The sequence below is a fragment of the Gossypium hirsutum genome, chromosome D05 (assembly GCF_007990345.1).
Source record: "Gossypium hirsutum isolate 1008001.06 chromosome D05, Gossypium_hirsutum_v2.1, whole genome shotgun sequence".
Classification (NCBI taxonomy): domain Eukaryota; kingdom Viridiplantae; phylum Streptophyta; class Magnoliopsida; order Malvales; family Malvaceae; genus Gossypium; species Gossypium hirsutum.
The window spans coordinates 1300325-1318390 of NC_053441.1; the positions used below are offsets into that span (position 1 = coordinate 1300325).

The window sequence follows — 18066 nt, forward strand, 5'->3', positions numbered from 1 at the left end:
AATTACCTTGTCATTTTAAGTTGATCTCTGGTACGACAAATTTGACACTTCTCATATAACAGGTTGTGGGAGAAGTGAAAAGATCACCACACTTTTCTAGGATTATTACTGATTGCAAGGTCTAATAAGCACTGCCAAAAAAATTTGAGAACAGAATTTCGAGAACAATATGTGGCCAAAACCGTTACCTGGATATACAAATTATATGAAGAAAATTGAAGTTTTAATCATACATGTATGTTTTCTATGCAGGTATATCTATATGAACAAACTACCTACTATAATAAACATTGAACATGGTCGACTTCTACTTGGGCACAGTGGAGGGTCAATTTGGGATACCTCAAACACTGTATATTAGTTTGGATGCTTCAACTGGGAGAAACAATGTAAGGCGCAGAAACGAGGTCAATCACTTTCTGAAAAGCTTTGAGGCTTACTGCTAGCGAAAGCCAACCAGACAATGGTACCAGTCAAGTAGAAGAATATGGATGGTGCAAATAATGACATCTGCACAGTACAAAAGTTTAATTATTATTTACAGAATTTGGGAGGGGACGGGAGAGGCATCATTTCCAGGCACAGATTCAGAAGATGAAACTTACACTCCATGAATGAGTTGAATCTAGAAGAAAACCAGTAAGGGCAACACCTACAATTCCAGGCACTGCTCCGACAGTGTTGGTAATACCCTACGAGAAAATTTTGAAGAAAGGATCATTTAGTGTTATTCATGGAGAAGTATGCTTGAATTCAACTGTCTATCCTTATCCAGTCATTTAAGACTACTGACAAACATGAGGAACAAAAAAACTAACAGAATTGGTCCATCTATTGATAATGGCACGTAATTACATGTTGACCTTAATTTAAATATTCTTTAAATGAATTTCAAGATCGTTACCAACCAATTTGCAAACTTACATACCAAAAGTATACTTGCATATTCAGGTGATATATCTTGATGTGTACAATAAAGCCCTGCAAGCAATTGGGGGGTTGGGAGTTAGTACCAATACTGTATTTAGTAACCCGCAGAAAAGGCAGATCATGTAGAATAACTGTTAATTTTCCATAACTAGAACAAGGGACTAGCTGGATTAGTCATCACCTGACAAGGCAAAACTGGAGAGAGCTAGTCCACAGGAGAGAATCCCCACAATTTCCCATGGTTGCAGTCCTAGATCTAGAGAAGATAGAATCATGCAAGTAGCAGGAGACAAAAAGGAAATTGCCTGGCAGATCTTTCTCACCTGCATGCACAAAGTTAAGGCCATTAGTAAGGTTCAAATCACAAATAAGAATAGGATCTTCTAGGTAAGCCTATTTATGTTATATGCCCACTGAGGTCCTTAAAATTTAAAGCTAAAAATCCCAAGGAACAATAAAATATCACAGCTCAGCTTATACAGATTCACTCCAATGATAAACTAAGAATACATCCTATACAGATTATGGGCATGTCATATTATCTGTTGTAACATGAAACAACTCATTCAACAAACTCAGTGAATAATCATATAGAAAGTTATAATTCTCAGGTGTCTTCATACCGTAGTGGTCTCAACTCCATTTGCAATTAAATTGTCAGAAAACTGTGCAGCTATGCTTGTCACAAAAACGGAAGCCAGGGGAGGAAGGATAGAAACCTGCAGTTACATAACTTATTGTTTGTAAGAACATAAATAATTCAATATTCAGTCTGGGACAGCACAGTAACCACAATAAGAACTAGGTGTATTTGAGGTAAATATTTCACATAATTTCTGAGTTCAATATCATCATTCATAAGAGGAAACTACAGAATGGTTAGGTACAGAATTGGCTTCATCGTATTTTTTTTCTTTTTCTTTGAAAAATATGTACCATACATTTTCAAGCCAATACAACTGACAAGACTTGAATGCCAAAGTTATTACTCTATTCTTCTGTATACAGAAGAATGTTCTAACAGAGTATAGAATATAGATATTTTAATGTTACCCATGCAGCTTCTCTCAAGTTCAGATTCAGCTCCTCACTGCATGTCACCCAAAACAGAAGTTAAACTTCTACATGAGTGAAATAATATAACATAAAAAAAAATGCAATATAGTTGCTATGTTTGTACATTTATTCTTGAACATTTTAGAGAAAGTAGAATAATGAGTATCCCTGTAGGATCATGACACACAGCAAAATTGTAGTATCCCTTAAGGCCAAAATATACAAAATTCACATTGGGATCACTTCCCTGTTGAATGCTTTTATGAAAGGGGTAAAATGCTGAGAAGCTGTGAACATACCTGAAAAAGGTAGGAAGCCAAGATAAACAAGTATAATGACCCCAACTCCCGCAAAAATGAGCATATATCATAGCCCATACAGCTGGAAGTCGGAAAAAAGCCTTCCACGGTACATCCTATAAGACAAAAACAGATAAGAAACCAAGCATAACATGACCAAGGCCAATATAATGAAACATTTGAAAGCTGCTACTAATAAAATGAGATTGACAATAGTTTTCAATTGAGACCATTATAAGTTAGTTTTGTGATGATAACAACAGTAGTCCACAAGACAATTGAACTACCGATTACTCAAGGCAAAAAACTGCACACTTTTACATGACATTTTTTTTAATCATAAATCATATTTTAAGTGATAAATCTGGTAAGCATATTCAGACACTGCCAATAACCATGAACTACATTGGTAAAGAATTCTATACGCCTTATGGCCAGCTGCTTCAGTATGAATAGAAACGGCTCACACTTGAACGTAAAGGTCGAAATATTGTATAATCATAAAATAATGTCAAATAAGTCCCAGGGATAGTGGTTTCAGTAGTTTTACTTAAACTGGCCTAGACAACTTAACTTGCCGCTAATGAAAGATCCACCAATATGCAAAATATTTGTTCTACAAGATTATACCGCTCAACTAAAGATACCCTGAATTATCTAAGATTTTTGATAAGTTGACTTTCAAATTGGAAAAATAGTTCATACAATCACTTAAAAAGTCTATCTATTCTTGGGTCTAGGCAGTGAGGTAAAAAAAATGAGAGCTAGTTACAATTTTGGCCCTATATACTAAAGGAAAATAAATCAGAAAAGCATGATTGTGTGAAAACTAAATGAGGTTAGTTTTAATGAGATTGCTTCAACTTTAATTACACTTTCCACAATGCTTATATCGATAAAAAGCAATTAAGTGAAATGATATGTATTATAAGAAATGCAAATTTCCTAAACTTTCTTCTAAGATAATGAAAAAGAAAGAAGCATTCATTACCATGATGATATGCCAAGTTTATAATAAAAAGTCCAGCATAACATGCTGAGTTACATTCTCATGATGGGTGCAACTCTGTCTGCTGCATGCTGGAGTCACATATCAGAATCTTTTCCACAAACCCTAGCTACAAAAAGCATAGCACTAAAGATGCTAATCATTAATCAACTTAAACCCAACCATGGTTGATTGAACCGAACCCAATCAATTATCATGCAAGATTCATGTAATACATAGGCTGTTTAAGTTTGCTGAATGGTCAAAATGTCGGGGCATTTGACAAACGCTATACATCCAATCATCATTACTTTACATTTTGGGTTAAGCACTAACTGATAAGGAGTAGAACCGATCAAGATATGGCTCTTAATAAGCTGGATATGCGGCCAGCATGTGTTCCACAAATCAGAACTGTTTTTCTAATGGAACTACTAGCAATTTAATATACAGTTGAAGTAAACCAAAGCACAAGTGATCAAATAACCCAAACCAAATGAGAAAGGGTGCCTTAGACGATAAAAGTATCCACGAAAAGCTAAGGACATAAAAAACCATATAACTTCAAAATACACCTTTTTTTGTGGGGAAGACAAGTTTCCATTGTCAGGGAAAGGTAACTAAGCATTAGACATCATACCTTCAGTGAGGCTCGCAACTCTTCTTGGGTGTTACTCCATGAAGTTTTTGTCTCAGCTAATTCTTCTAGAGAATTATTCCACAACTTGTGCAGATTAGCAGATTGCAATGCTGTCATATACCAAAATTCAGGACCATTAATACATTAAAGAGGAAATCAAGGAAAAATGAAAGAGTGTGAAAGATCAAAAGTATTAACAGTGTTTAAAATAATCATTTCAGCATTATGTGATTAAATTTTACAAAACTCCACGGTTTGAGAATCTACTAATGTATTTAAGCACCTTGGAATATTTGTGAAATAATGTCACCATGTACCAGGTTTGTCCAGAGTCAACTATATGGTTCATACTAAGGCCTTTTCTCTATTCAATACTATTTAGTTTCCACTCATGTCCTTTCATTTTCCTCTCCTGCTCTTGATCGATTACCACTATGAGGCTTTCGAGTTTTAATAGGAGCATAATGGTCTAGTAGTAGGCACTCCTAGTGTAAAATTTTGAAAAGGGGCTTCAAGTAACTTGTCCGTATGTGGCTAAAGATTGTTGAGAAGGCAGAAATAGATTAATCCTTCAATAATTCAAAAGTCAAGTACAAGTCAAATTCTATATTTGCACAGGCTTTAGATGCCTATCAGCATTTTGTTCTTGGTACTCCGAAAAGTTGCAAACTAGAAGGAAATATGACTGTATGAGTCCTTCATTGCATCCTTAGATGGCAGTGCAGAGGTTTGACCTCTCCTTCCTAATGAAAAAGCCCTTGAAACTAAATTACACTCCCTTTGAGGGCCTAGTTTCAAGTAAAGCTTGTTCAGTTGTCATTACCTATTTCTCTTCAGTTCATATTGGTGATCAAAGAGAGGTGGTGTAGTATTCGATCCTCGTCATTAAGATTTCACACATGATATCAGAAACAGTATTAGACATGTCAGACTGGGACAACCTTAAAATCAAGTAACTTCCAGGTCTTTCTTTCTTCATTTCCTTTTCCTATATGATACCCAGGGTAAAGATAGAGTAGCCAGTGAAACAAATTTCAAATTGTTATCTTATGTCTCCATCCATTTGCAAAGAGTTTCTCCTGTGAATGTGGAGCACAATCTCAAATCATTCACAATCATAAGCTGATATTCCTAGCAGAGGTTGTAGTCTTTGGGCCATGTGATAAGGCTTTTTGTTGAAGTGCATAGATGGATATTCTGGTAATAGAATGAATACATAACAGTAGCGGCCTTAACAATTGTGCAAATATCCATGATGAAGGAAAAGAGTCTTTATTCTTAGCAGTGCCAGCAGCATTCCGTTGAAATGTCGGATGCAGTGCACTTTGACCAATGTGATTGATGAGACAATTCACAAAATAGCATATTGCATCCATAGTGGTGACAGCTACAATGGAGAAGTTGAAGGGGACAGCAAGAGTAATATTTTCAACAAGGGTCAGATACTTAACCAATGTAAGGGGTTAAAGATGAGTTAAATATAGAAGTTAAATCATATATCTTCCAAGTATCCATCAGCAGTTCACCAACCAATATAGTAATTTCTAGTTAGTTACAAATGAACGTAGAAACAATTTATTAGTGCTATTGAAGAATAGAAGTACCATTATCTTAAATAGATCAGGAAAATGCTCATCATTTCATTATCCATATGATAAAAAAACAAAAACAAAAGCAATTCACTTTTTCAAAAAAACAATATGAACTTAAATAGGGAATGGATGCTTACGTGCAACATGCTCAACTTCAACTGCATCTGAAGCTCGCCCTTCTCCAAGAAAATGAAATCCCAAATACCTTCAATATTTTGGTCAAAAGGTTCAAGTCAAATTTCCATTCCATCATTGAACTAAATATTCAAAATAAAAAACCCTAAAAATTAGATTGCCTAAGAACTCTCTGAATCCAGATTCTTAGAACAAAGAAAACCCAACTTTTGACTTTTATATTTAAGAAAAGATGTTCTCCTATATCTTTGCATATTGCACAGACAGAAAGAGCACCTACTCTAAACCAGAAGTAACATATTTGTAATTTTAAAGATAGTAACATACCACCATATCCCCAGAAAGCCAAATAAATAAAATACGGATTCCCACCCAAGGTTTTGGATGAGCGTCGGAGCTACAAGAAGCCTGCAACATTTTCAAACAAAGAAAAGATGACAAAAATTAAATTGAACACTCATTTAACCCAACTGACTGCATTCAACAAACAGAATTGTTGATGGTACAGTTAAAACAGAAAAAACAATTTGAAGGCTATCCACTAGCTTTAGTGTGCTAATACAAAAATTAGTTTCTAGTTATGCATATGCTGATCACATCCTTTATTAAAAAATGGGCCTCTGGCAGCAATGAGATTCTATACATCCCAAAAATATAGTTCTAAAAGGATGTAAAAGAAAAAAAAAATACCTTTCATCAGCTTAAGAAGGTGGATTCTTGTTCTTCACAACACTCTAAATAAGGACAGATTTTTCCACTTTTTCTTCGAATTTAACCTACTTTTTTGCACGCATGCAATTATTATTTTTTCTTTTTGGGTCCATAACATGCATCACTTAGTTGAGCATTAATATGTATTTACCTACTTAGCATAAGACTCCAAGAAAACGTACCCTGTAACACTTCCTACACTTAACCCACCAAAGACAAATGATACAGCCCTGGACCGCTCTTCCAAAGGTATTGACCTGCATGTTGTGTTGGACAATATCAACAAAAGGAAACAAGATAGATATGGTTAGTTATTTGGGGATGAACTGTATCACAAAAAGTGCACTGCAGCAGAAGATATCCCTATGCTACAAGGTCAGATGAAAATATTAGATTCAAATTGCTTTCTAGTTTTGGAACACTATAAAAGTTAATCTGCAATTCTGCATCTCCAAGTGTAATTAGGTAAGTAAAGCAAAAGAAATTTCTTCCCACAAGACAGGGGTACTTGATTCTTATCCTCCTGACCTGGAAATCAATCTCCCAAGGATTTATATGAACAATATAAGATTTTAATGATATATATAGCAGGTACATGACCATATATATGTGTATAAATATAAATGCCTGGGTGACTTATGGATCTGTAATGGATTTACAGCGGTTGTTGAGAGATCTAAAACTTGAAAAGAATTCGACTTAATATAAAAATGGGGTAATAGAGTTTCAAAGAGGACACTGGACTTGAGATCTCATCAAACAGAGTCCACAAAAACCAATCGACATAAGCATACGGATAAATTTGTATGTATATGATTTTACTAAAATATTAGCCAATAAACTCCAGTTTCAGCATGAATTATGCTAAACAATTTCTAGGGAAGCCTTCCATAACCCATCCTTTTTTGTTAACTAAAATTACAAGGGGAAAAGGAGAACTGAAATGTGATGGTAGTAAAACCATGGCCAGGAAGTTTCAATTGACCAATGTACTGCATGTAGACAACTTGATACAACAAATTAAAAGTAAAAATTTTGGGCAAATCTGCCATTTAAGGTTACTGGTTTGGTATTAGCAATCGTCATAAAACAACAAGCTCATTGCTCTTAGAGTATGGATGTCACACATGCCTGGCAATAAGGTCTGTTGCAGCTGACGGAGAAACACCTTCTCCTATCCCTACCTAGATTTACAAAAAAGGCGATTCATTTCAGAGTTGAGGCATACTAATTAGCATTTAACAAAAGAAGCTCCAGCATAATCGCAAAAACAATCATAAACATATCAATGAGCAATACATTAAACATCTGAACAGCTTGAGTGACACTTTATAATCAATGATATAACAATATAATCCAAGGTTCAGTATCTGAACACTTTTAGTTAAAAAATCAAGGGATTTAAATAAATGAAATAGTAATCCAGACAATAACTAGATAATGAAAATTGAAGGGAAAAAAAAGGAAAAAAAAAGCCTACATACCAAAACCCTAGACAAAAGTAGTCCAGGCATGAATCCAGCTAGAATAGGAACAAGTGCTGTAGCCAAGGACCAAGCCAGTACTCCAATCTCAAGAACTTTTCTGCATCAATAAGAAGCTGGCAGGTAATAAGAAGTATATATGGGACTGTATCAAAAAATTAAATTCGTTGTCCTTCAATAATCCCTGGAAGGCATCTTTTTTAAGATCAAACAAATGACAGTTTATTTGGACACGGTTTATTTCAGCAGTTAGAATCTAGAGCCATAGACATCTTAGATGTTATATAATGAGGATCACTTTCCTTAACACTTTTGAATGGATGATTGAGAAAGAGCCCCATATATGGAGATGCTCTTGACTATTCGTTAATTCTAAATCATCATGCATATGAAAGATTGCAGATTTGAACTAAACAGTCAAAGACTTAAAAAACTAACCTTCCACCAAAAAGCTTCGAAAGCCAACCCCCGGGCAATTGACTCAATGCATAACCCCAGAAGAACGATGATTGCACTACTCCAGCTACTGATGAATTCCACCCGAATTGATGTGACATTGGAATTATAGCAACACTCAAGTTCACCTATCCCATTTAACAAACTCAACAAAATTAGTTCAACCTAAACATAAAAGTAAATAATGAAGACTCCAAGTGGTTGCTACATAAACTTTTTTGCTATTTGCTTTTACTTCCAAAATCAGTTGCTAAAAAGAAAAATTCATAATTGATTAAAAATTCCAAAATGATTAAAATTAGCCCCAAAGTTCTATAAGGAACAAAACACCAACATGGAGTTTTATGGAGGACATCATGCGTCACTGCAATAAAATTACATGTCTTAGAAAGACAATTACTTTGGCATCAAAAGGACAACTTTAACTTCATAAGTATATCTTATGAAGTTATGAACTACAAACTGTTTGTCAAATTGTCTAAGAGACCAGAAACAAAGCAAAAGAAATCAAGAACCAACCTTATCCATGTTGCAAATAACAAAGGCAAGTGAAGTGGTACCAATCAGCTTATATCTCTGAGGAATATTCTTCCATGGAGGCCAAACCAAATCAAAACCAGCTTCTTTAGACGCATTCTCCCGACCCAAACCTGTTTTTCTATCCAGTTCCTCAACACGTACCCCATTTACTAACCCGCCACTGCTAGCACCACCACCAACCTTTTCTATCTCGCCTTTAACATTCTCTTTCTCCTTGATACTACATAAAGCTTCGAAATTCAATCGATGCTTTGAAGGACTTAACTGCAACTGAAGATTCTTCCGTGAAGTTCTGTTTAAAAGGATTGAACTTTGGGAAGTGCTGGTATTATGAGAAAGAAAACAGAAGTTATTATCTAACCGGGTGGTGAACTTTGCCATCTCTGTGTCTTTTCGTGTGTCTAAGAAACTGAGTTTAAGGATTCATGGTGAAAGTTGAAAGTGTAAATGATTAGGAAGGGAAGAAAAGAGAACGTGTTTTGGTGAACTTGGTTAAAACGAAAGGTGAGAGGACTTGAGGAGGCCACGAGGGAATGGATTTGTGGCCTGGGATTTGGCTTAAAATGGCATCTTTTGGAATATTTGGTTCTTGGGTTAAGTTTCATAGATTCGTGAAATCTGAGACATTGTACACTTGCCTTCTTCTGATTCGTCCTGGTGCCCGGTTTGCAAAAAGATGTAAATCATTAAAAATTAGTCATATTTACCATTAAAAAAATTACAATGTGGTTGCTAACATTTTTATTTTTTAAACAACCAACTGTTAAAATCATACCTTTTTAGTTGATATAATAATAACTTTATTTTTCTACTTTTATGTTTTATATCAATAAAAAAATTATTTAAAAACTCAATTTTATTTAAAAATATAAAATTATAAAAAATTAAAACCTCAAAAAATTTGTTATTGAAAATTAATTTAAAATAAAATAAAATAAAGTTAAATCATGAATATTTCTTAAAACCTAATTAATAATATATCGAACTCAAATTTCATGCCCTTCAAGAATATTCAAAACAATATTACTAGTATTGTGAAATTGACTTTGATGTAATTTTTTTTAGCCCAAAAAATTTAAAATATACCACAATATTTTTTGTTTCAATTGAAATCAAATTTTGATTTCATTTAAATTATTTTTCAAAACTTTGTAAAAACAAAATATAATTTGAAATTATTTTTCTTATAATGAAAAAGCTATATCAAGATTCTTTTATTTTTTTTTTATTGAAGAATGGGTATTGGATATCTCTGTATAAATAATGCAGAGAGAAATTTGGAAGGTTTAAAAAAATCCTTATTTTCTCCCCCTTTATCTATTTTTTGAATTTTTTTATTTCCTTTTATTTAAATTTTAACTTTTCTAAAATTTTGAAGAAATTTAATCTTTTATCATTTTATATATAATTAGGGTCAAATCGACAAAAAAAATATAAAAATTGAGTATTAAAATTATTATACCGACTAAAAAGTGCGACTTAACAACGGGGTAAAAAACAATTTCAAAAAAGTTAATGATCAAATTGTAATTTTTTTGAGTTAAATAACTAAAACAAAAATTTACCCATAATTTAATGATTAATAATGTAATTTACCCTAAAAAATTCTTAGTTATGCGTAGTAGGATAAAAACATGAATTACGAAATCTACTATCTGTAAGAACTATGAACTGTGCTTCGCTTTGATTTTAATTACTATTGAGTAATTATAGGTCGCAAGTCATATTCGCAAAACAGTTCGTTTTCTTACGACAAAGTGGTTGCATTTGATAATATTGACAAGATAAATTCCTTATTTGAACAATTTCTTAAACTGATGAGAAATGTTGGGTTAGCAGAAGCAAATATGAAGAAGCTCCATGCTTTTTGGGTTAAGTTGAATGAACGGCCAAACTCTTATATTTCCTTTTATTCCGAAACCATGAATCAATCATCTGCAATTGGATTGATCTTTTCTTGTACAAGAAACCATGCAATGCATGAACCCAAACCAGTAAATGCTACAGTACTGCAGTTTGATTCGTTGCCATCTTGTAATAAATTTCAGGGTCAACAGTCCAAACCACAAGACCGCATAACTTTGGCATTTATCATAATTCATAATCACACCACAGCTACCAACTGTTTTATAACACCATTTACCCGACTCGGTTGCCTAAGTCAAGCTATCAGGATATCAAATTCGTTACCGGAGCAAGTACGATAATAACAATCAATAGAACAATGATAATGCATAAAAATATGATTTTCTAGCTTAAAACAAACTTTCGAAAGCTTTTTAAGTAGTCAAAACTTGATTAGGAATAAAAGAGTAAAGACTCAAGCTACTAGGAGCTTGTCGGGACTTTAGATTCCCCACGTCACAACGTGACATAGCTCGTCACGACCTCGAGAAATTCCTCATCGCAACGTGACTCTCTGACTTGAGTTCATCACGACTATAACATCCCGACGTCGCAACGTCGACCCTGCAACTTCAAACCCTACACATTTAGCTCCCTAACCACCTTAAGCCACTTCCAAAATTTATATCCCTTTCAAACAATCAATAACACAATACAAATATACCTTCTATCAACCTTAAGTATTACTCAAATTATCAAGAAACAACTTTAAACCATCCAAAATACAAAGTATAAAATGAAGATCATTATCCAACAATTTCATCCTTTAGTTTATATATATAATATTCTCAATGAAGTCCTATGTACATACTAAATCTATACTCAAAATTTAAATTTATACTTGTAACAGCCCGATTTTGGTTCTAGTCGAAACAGTGGTTTCGGGACCACAAATCCGACGAGGAAAAATGTAATGGCCTGAATTTTCAAAGGTGTCAGAACGGTTATTCGAGATCACTAAATTTGACAAATGAATAGAAAATATTATTAATTTAGTGAGTATAAGTTAAATGTGAAGTTAGGAAAAATTTTTAAATAGTGAATAGTGCACTAGAAATAAATATTAAAATAATTAGAATCGAAAACGAGGTATTGAGACATCGGAGATTTTAAACCGAGCCATAAATATTTTTATAAATATTTATGGAGTGTTAAAAAGTTATTATTAAAGTTTCGTCAAGAAATTTTAAAGTTCCGATAATTAATTGAACAAAAATGACTAAATTGTAACAAATGCAAAATTATAGGAAATGATTAAATAACTTAAATGATAAAAGGAAGAGGAGTTAAAAGGAAAATAGACCCAAGGTCTATTTGGGCTGGACGGCAAAGGCATGAAATCAGCAAGAAAGTCAGGAGAATTAAGGGTAAAATTGGAATATTGCAAAATTTGCTTAATAAAGTTAGGACCAAAGTGGAATTATCTAGATTTCTCTTCATTTTTCTACATTCTCATCAGCTAAAACACCATAGAAGGGTTTCTTCAAGCTGGTTCTTCATATTTTTACTGCAGGTAACTTCAATTCTTGATTATTTCTTGAAATTTTTGTGTTTTGGGGACTTTTACAACTAGGTCCACTTGTTGAATTCATTAGTTTTTGATTCTATGAAAGAATTTGAAAGTTGCTATGAATACATGCTGGAATTATATGATGATTTAGCATGGAATTAAGAGCTTTAAATTGTTCATATGCTGATTTTATTGAAAGAATTGAATAGAAAGTGAATGTTTGGGACCTAATAGTAAAAGAGTTTGAAGATAGAGTTATATGTGGAAATTCTGAATTTAAATAGTTTTGATACAACTTGTAATGTCTATGGAAAGTATTAATTGAGAAAATTAGATTAATTGAGGGGTTAATTGAGAAAGGACCAAATTGTATAAACTGTGAAATTTGGGGCAAAATGGAAATCAGCATTTTGCACTAAAGTAATTTTGGACAGCAGCAGTAGTATAACTTTGAAAAATCACCAAAAATTGTGGGAATTTAATTAGAGGGTGAATAAAATATGAAATTAAAGCTTATTGAGTCTAGTTTCTTATAAAAGAAACGGTGTAAGCAATGGAATTATAAATCATGAGATGTAATAGATTTTGTGAGATAAGGTCAGAATGAATTTGGGTTCCCCTGTTTTTATTTTGGAAAATCATTAAAAATTGTACAAAAATTATTATGAGTTATAAATTATATGATTAGAATCCTTAATGAGTCTATTTTCATAAGAAACAAACAGAAACATCATCTGAATTTTGTACAATGAGATAACTAATTTTTAGTGAAGAGTGGTCGGAACTGTAAGACAACAAAATAGGGGAAAATTTAAAGAATAAACTGTACTATTTTGCTGAACCAAAAAATTCTGAAAATTTTATGGTAAGAAGATATGTGAGTCTAGTTTCAGGGAAAATTTACGGATCTTAATTTGGAGCTCTGTAACTCTAGATAAAAATAATTTAGTGACTCAGACTCAGACGGACAGCTTGAATTTTACATACAAGAAAATAGTGAAAGTATGAATAATGTTGTTTAAGTGTGTTATACACATTAAGGATGTGGAATGGAGAGGAGGAGGAGGAAAATTGAGAAATATATGAATGATTTGTGTATAATTGGTCATATGCTTGATTATAATTGATAAATGATGGAATAGAAATGATGCTTATATTTGTGCATTATTGGTCATGGTTTAAGCTCATGTGTGAAAATAAAGTTTCATAGTATGTGTGTATGGTATATTCGGTATATGATTGGCATGAAATAATGTCATGAATGGTTTATGAATTAACACATGTTGGTAAGCCTGATACATGAATAAGTGTTGTGCTTATCCATGCTTATAATGCTTATGCTATATGTGTATTTGGCTGACATATTTGGTGTATATGCTTAGGCTTTGGCCAAGTAGTGGCTAGATTATGCTATGTTAAATTTATAAGTTATGCATTGAAATGGTTTATCATGTGGTTAGCCCCAAAAAGAGTTATGTTTAAATACACTAGCTTGCGACTATGGTTGAATGATATGTTTATATCTTATGTGTTGTGCATAGAAAACGAGTGTGGAAAGATGATGAAATAATAAGTTCATATGGCTGAATGATTAAATGTTAATTTCATGAATTATATAATGTATGATGAAATATATTTATTGTTGAAATGAGAATAAAATAAGAATGCGAAAACCGAATAAATGATCAAATTGAGCGGAACGCCGGATTTGAGTACTTCTGATCAAGAGATAAAGTGATAAGTGGTAGCTTTAGCTACACTTATCTGATCAAGTGAAAAAGTGATAAGTGCTATACTTATCTGATCAAGTGAAAAAGTGATAAGTGCTATACTTATATGATCAAGTGACAAAGTGATAAGTGGTAGCTTTAGCTACACTTATCTGATCAAGTGACAAAGTGATAAGTGGTAGCCTCAGCTACACTTATCTGATCAAGTGAAAAAGTGATAAGTGGTAGCCTAGCTACACTTATCTTATCAAGGACAAGTGATAAGTGATCATACGTAAGGCCATAGTTATACTATGGCAAAGTGAAAGTGAAGTACTCAATTTTCCGTAACCGTTCCTTAATTTTGATCAAGGATGGTAAGTGACAAATGGGCCCAAAAGAATTAAAGCAAATGGATAAGTGGTTGTGTATTTATACCAGGATGATGTTGTTATTTAAGCTAAAGTGATATTTTCATTGCAAAATTGAAAATTTCATAAATGTGTTAATGAATGGTGTCGAAACCATTTTTTTGAAAACAAAAATAAGTTATCGACTTTAAAAACAAAAAAAAAATTGGAGTCGCCACCGATCCTTTATTAAGGTGTGATCGGCTCACAAAAAAAAAATTCTGGTCTGCAAAATTTGAGAAAACAGGTTCAGGAGTCAGTTACGCACAAGGAAAGGTTAGCACCCTCGTGACGCCCAAAAATCGGTACCAAATTTGATTATTTTATGTCTTGATGTCGAAAATTTGAAAAGATTTTAAATAGAAATTTTTAACCCATGAATGAATCTAAAATGATAAAACATTCCCATTTCAAAGAAATAAAACACCACACCCAGTAAGTTAGGGCACAATATTTTATATCTTCAAAATACCGAATATTGCTTTTTGTTTTAGAAATTCTTATTTCGAGATAACGAAATGTCACGACCAGTAAGTTAGGACCCGACATTTTGAATTCCCGAGAATAAGCTTTTATTTGAAAATTACAATTTTATTGTGAAATGAATACTTAGCATGTTAAATTCATCGAAAAAAATGATCACGATCCAGTAAGTTAGGACACGATCTTTCTCGAGAATCATAATTGCCAAATATTAAAATGTTTTTAAAAAAAGAAAAAAAAATTAATATTAACGAAACCAGAATATATATTTTTTAAAAGGATGATAAAATGTTGATGCATAACATGAAATCATTACTTTAACTTAAATTATATATGTACAAAAATTATAAGAACATAATTATAAAATATAATGAGTTGACATAAAAATAAAAACGTAAGCATAATGTATTAATAATTATGAAAATATGGGCATATATGTATATATAAAAATATAAGTTTTGAATAATATATGAATATATATACATATATAAAAGCATGTATAAACATCTATAGATTATAAAATATGGAAAGCATATAAATATTATAAAGTAAAAATGTATATACGCATATATAATAAATAATAATAATAAAGTATATAAAAATGTTTAAAGTGTATACATATAAATATTATCACATAATGCGCATATAATATATGTATAATAATAATAATATAATATAATAATAAATGCTAATAATAATATAGTAATAAACAATTTAACAGTATTTAAAAAATAATAACAAATTAAGGATTAATATTGAAAATAAATAGAAGTTAAAGGCTAAATTCGAAAATTGAAAATGAGAAAAGGGGCAAATTAAATCACGCGTAACAGAAGGAGGATCAAAAGAGAAAATTATCCAAACCGGTCAAACACTGCGCAACAACATGGATTGAACTAAAAACAACATTAAAATATATTGCCTAATTTAAAAATATAAAAAAAAACTGATATAATCACCCAAAAAAAACAAAGGACTAATAATGCAAATGGCCCATTTTGAACCCATTTTAAAACCCAAAACTCATTCCCTTTGTCTGTCATGTTTGAGTTTGCCGCAGCCCCCTTTCCACCATTTCAGACCCATCTCCGATCAACTACAACGACCATGACGGCACCACGACGGAGCGCTACCGCTGGTAAGAACCCCTCTCCCTCTGCTTTGCTTCGCTTCAAGAAATTGTTTTTGATTCTCTTTCAATTTTTCTTTACAAAATTTCTCTCCTTCCCCCTTCTGTTTTTTTCTTTAATTTTTCCCCTTTCAATCCTGAAAAACTCCCTTCTAAAAAACAGTTTTCACCTCCCCCTCTTCTACAATCAGTTGTTTTCTTTTAATATATTTGTTATCCTTCTGTTCCTTGTGTTATTCGTGGTTCGTGGCTTATTTGCAGGATGAACGTGCACGGCGCTAGGGGAAACGGTAGTTATTGCGACGTGGGAGTGTGTACAGTGCTGGTCTGCTGCTTGCTATTGGAGTTTGCTGGGTTTTTTTTGGCTGTACAGTGTTATTAGTTTGGGCCTTATTGGGCCTCGTTTTTAATTGGGTTAGGTTGTAATTTGGGCTTTGGGTCAGTTTTAGTGAGTATAGTTGGGCCCGGGCAATAATTGGGTATTACAAATGGTATAATCGATAAACGTTGAGTTAAATGGTAAATACGTATTAGTGTTAAACTTATTGACATTGAATTGTACGTGAATTAAATGGAAATTGCTAGTGATATGATTTAAATTGTGAGCATGAGAAATTGCGAATTGAATGAAATGGAAACGAAGCATTGAATTGCATGAGTATGTATCGGGTCTCGTAGGCCCAATTTTATTATGATTATAATGTTTTGAGGATATATTGTGAAGAGTTATAAAAGCATGTTAATAATTTTGAAAGTTTTAATTTAGATGAAATTTTATAACTCGGTTAAATACGTTCGCAAGTGTATGTGTTCTAGTAATGCCTCATACCCTATTCCAGTGTCGGATACGGGTAAAGAGTGTTACAATACTTCCTCTCCAAGGCTTGAGATGTGATGAGATAAGTTGGAGACGATCTTCACCTTCTAACTTCAAGAAGAATCTTCACCTATGCGTTTAAAAGAAATGTGTTAAGCTCATGAGAGCTTAGTAAATATATCAAGAGTTATACGGTATATTTAAATTTTATTTCTTATATATTTATGAATAAATATACAAATGTGATTATATAGAATACTAGCTAGCGTTAATCTCTAACCTCATGCACAAGTTTGTTTAAAAAAAAAACTACAATTAAATGTCAATTCACACCAGACAAGCCACTTACCTTTACTATTTAACATACACTCGCCTTTTTAATTCAATTGTCCAATTGTAAGTTTAATAGAACACAATAGGATATACAGGAATGTCAATAAGATGCATCGAAGTGCCATTATTCTTCGCACAGACATGCGGATATCACTTTGCACCGAAGTGCCACTCACTTGCACCGTAAATAACTTGCCATTTATATTCTAGTAATTCTCATTTTGTCTACTTGAACATATAACATATACATTTTCACTACATTTACTCAACAATTAAAAAAAAACAATTCAATCGTTACTATTTTTATGATTTAGTCCTTTTTTATATAAAATTAAAAATCATAAATATTCACTTAACATTTATTACATCATCATCTAACATCTCACTCAAATGCTTCATATTTATATATACATCACCAATTTAAACTTTTTCACTATCTACAATTTAGTCATTTTTCAATAAATTCACCATACACATTTTCAATTCACTTTAAAAAAGTTTGATGTTCCAAACTATCATTTTCAAGTACTAATATATATCCTATGAATATTACTAAAACAAACTATTAAGTTTTTATTTAGGGTTTGAATTATACAATGTGAAATTCTTGATATACTTATAACAAAATCCTTCACTCCTTTGCTATTTCTTTACCCTTACAATTCTAATTTCATCTTCACTTTTTTTTCTCCTTCTCACAATACATATATAATATTTAATATCAAAACAAAAATCACACACTATTTCCATTAATTTTGATAAAGTAAATATAAATCCCTAGCTCTTTCTTTTTCTCTCTTCAAGAATATATTCTAGCTAGCTCCTCAAAAAAAAAAACCTAGCTTGCCATGAAGATTCTCTTATGATTTCCTTTAAAATTTATGAAGAAATTTTAGAGTTTAAAGCCTGGAAATAGTTGAAAATGGTGAGGGACTAAAA

At 32.3% G+C, this 18066-nt stretch overlaps 1 protein-coding gene and 1 long non-coding RNA gene across 3 annotated transcripts; one reads left to right on the top strand and one right to left on the bottom strand.

Annotated features, from left to right (window-relative positions):
• Positions 1–172: 172 nt before the first annotated feature.
• On the bottom strand, positions 173–9401 carry LOC121217445 (probable anion transporter 6, chloroplastic). Of its 2 annotated transcripts, none has more exons than XM_041093033.1 (15): positions 8811–9401; positions 8274–8419; positions 7836–7935; positions 7483–7535; positions 6534–6608; positions 5968–6048; positions 5643–5710; positions 3914–4023; positions 2286–2401; positions 1984–2020; positions 1554–1649; positions 1112–1253; positions 929–981; positions 606–692; positions 173–510 (listed from the first exon to the last, which is right to left on the bottom strand). In XM_041093033.1, exons 1-15 carry the CDS (start codon positions 9210–9212, stop codon positions 409–411), a joined length of 1668 nt encoding a protein of 555 aa, XP_040948967.1. In that variant the 5' UTR covers positions 9213–9401; the 3' UTR covers positions 173–408. The 2 variants fall into 2 exon arrangements, with proteins under 2 accessions (XP_040948967.1, XP_040948968.1); XM_041093034.1 differs by having other exon boundaries at positions 925–981.
• A 6276-nt stretch (positions 9402–15677) lies between these two features.
• LOC121217448 (uncharacterized) lies at positions 15678–16526 on the top strand. The gene is made up of 2 exons (XR_005913543.1): positions 15678–15986; positions 16239–16526. It is a non-coding gene; the product is annotated as an uncharacterized lncRNA (long non-coding RNA).
• The last annotated feature ends 1540 nt before the right edge of the window (positions 16527–18066 follow it).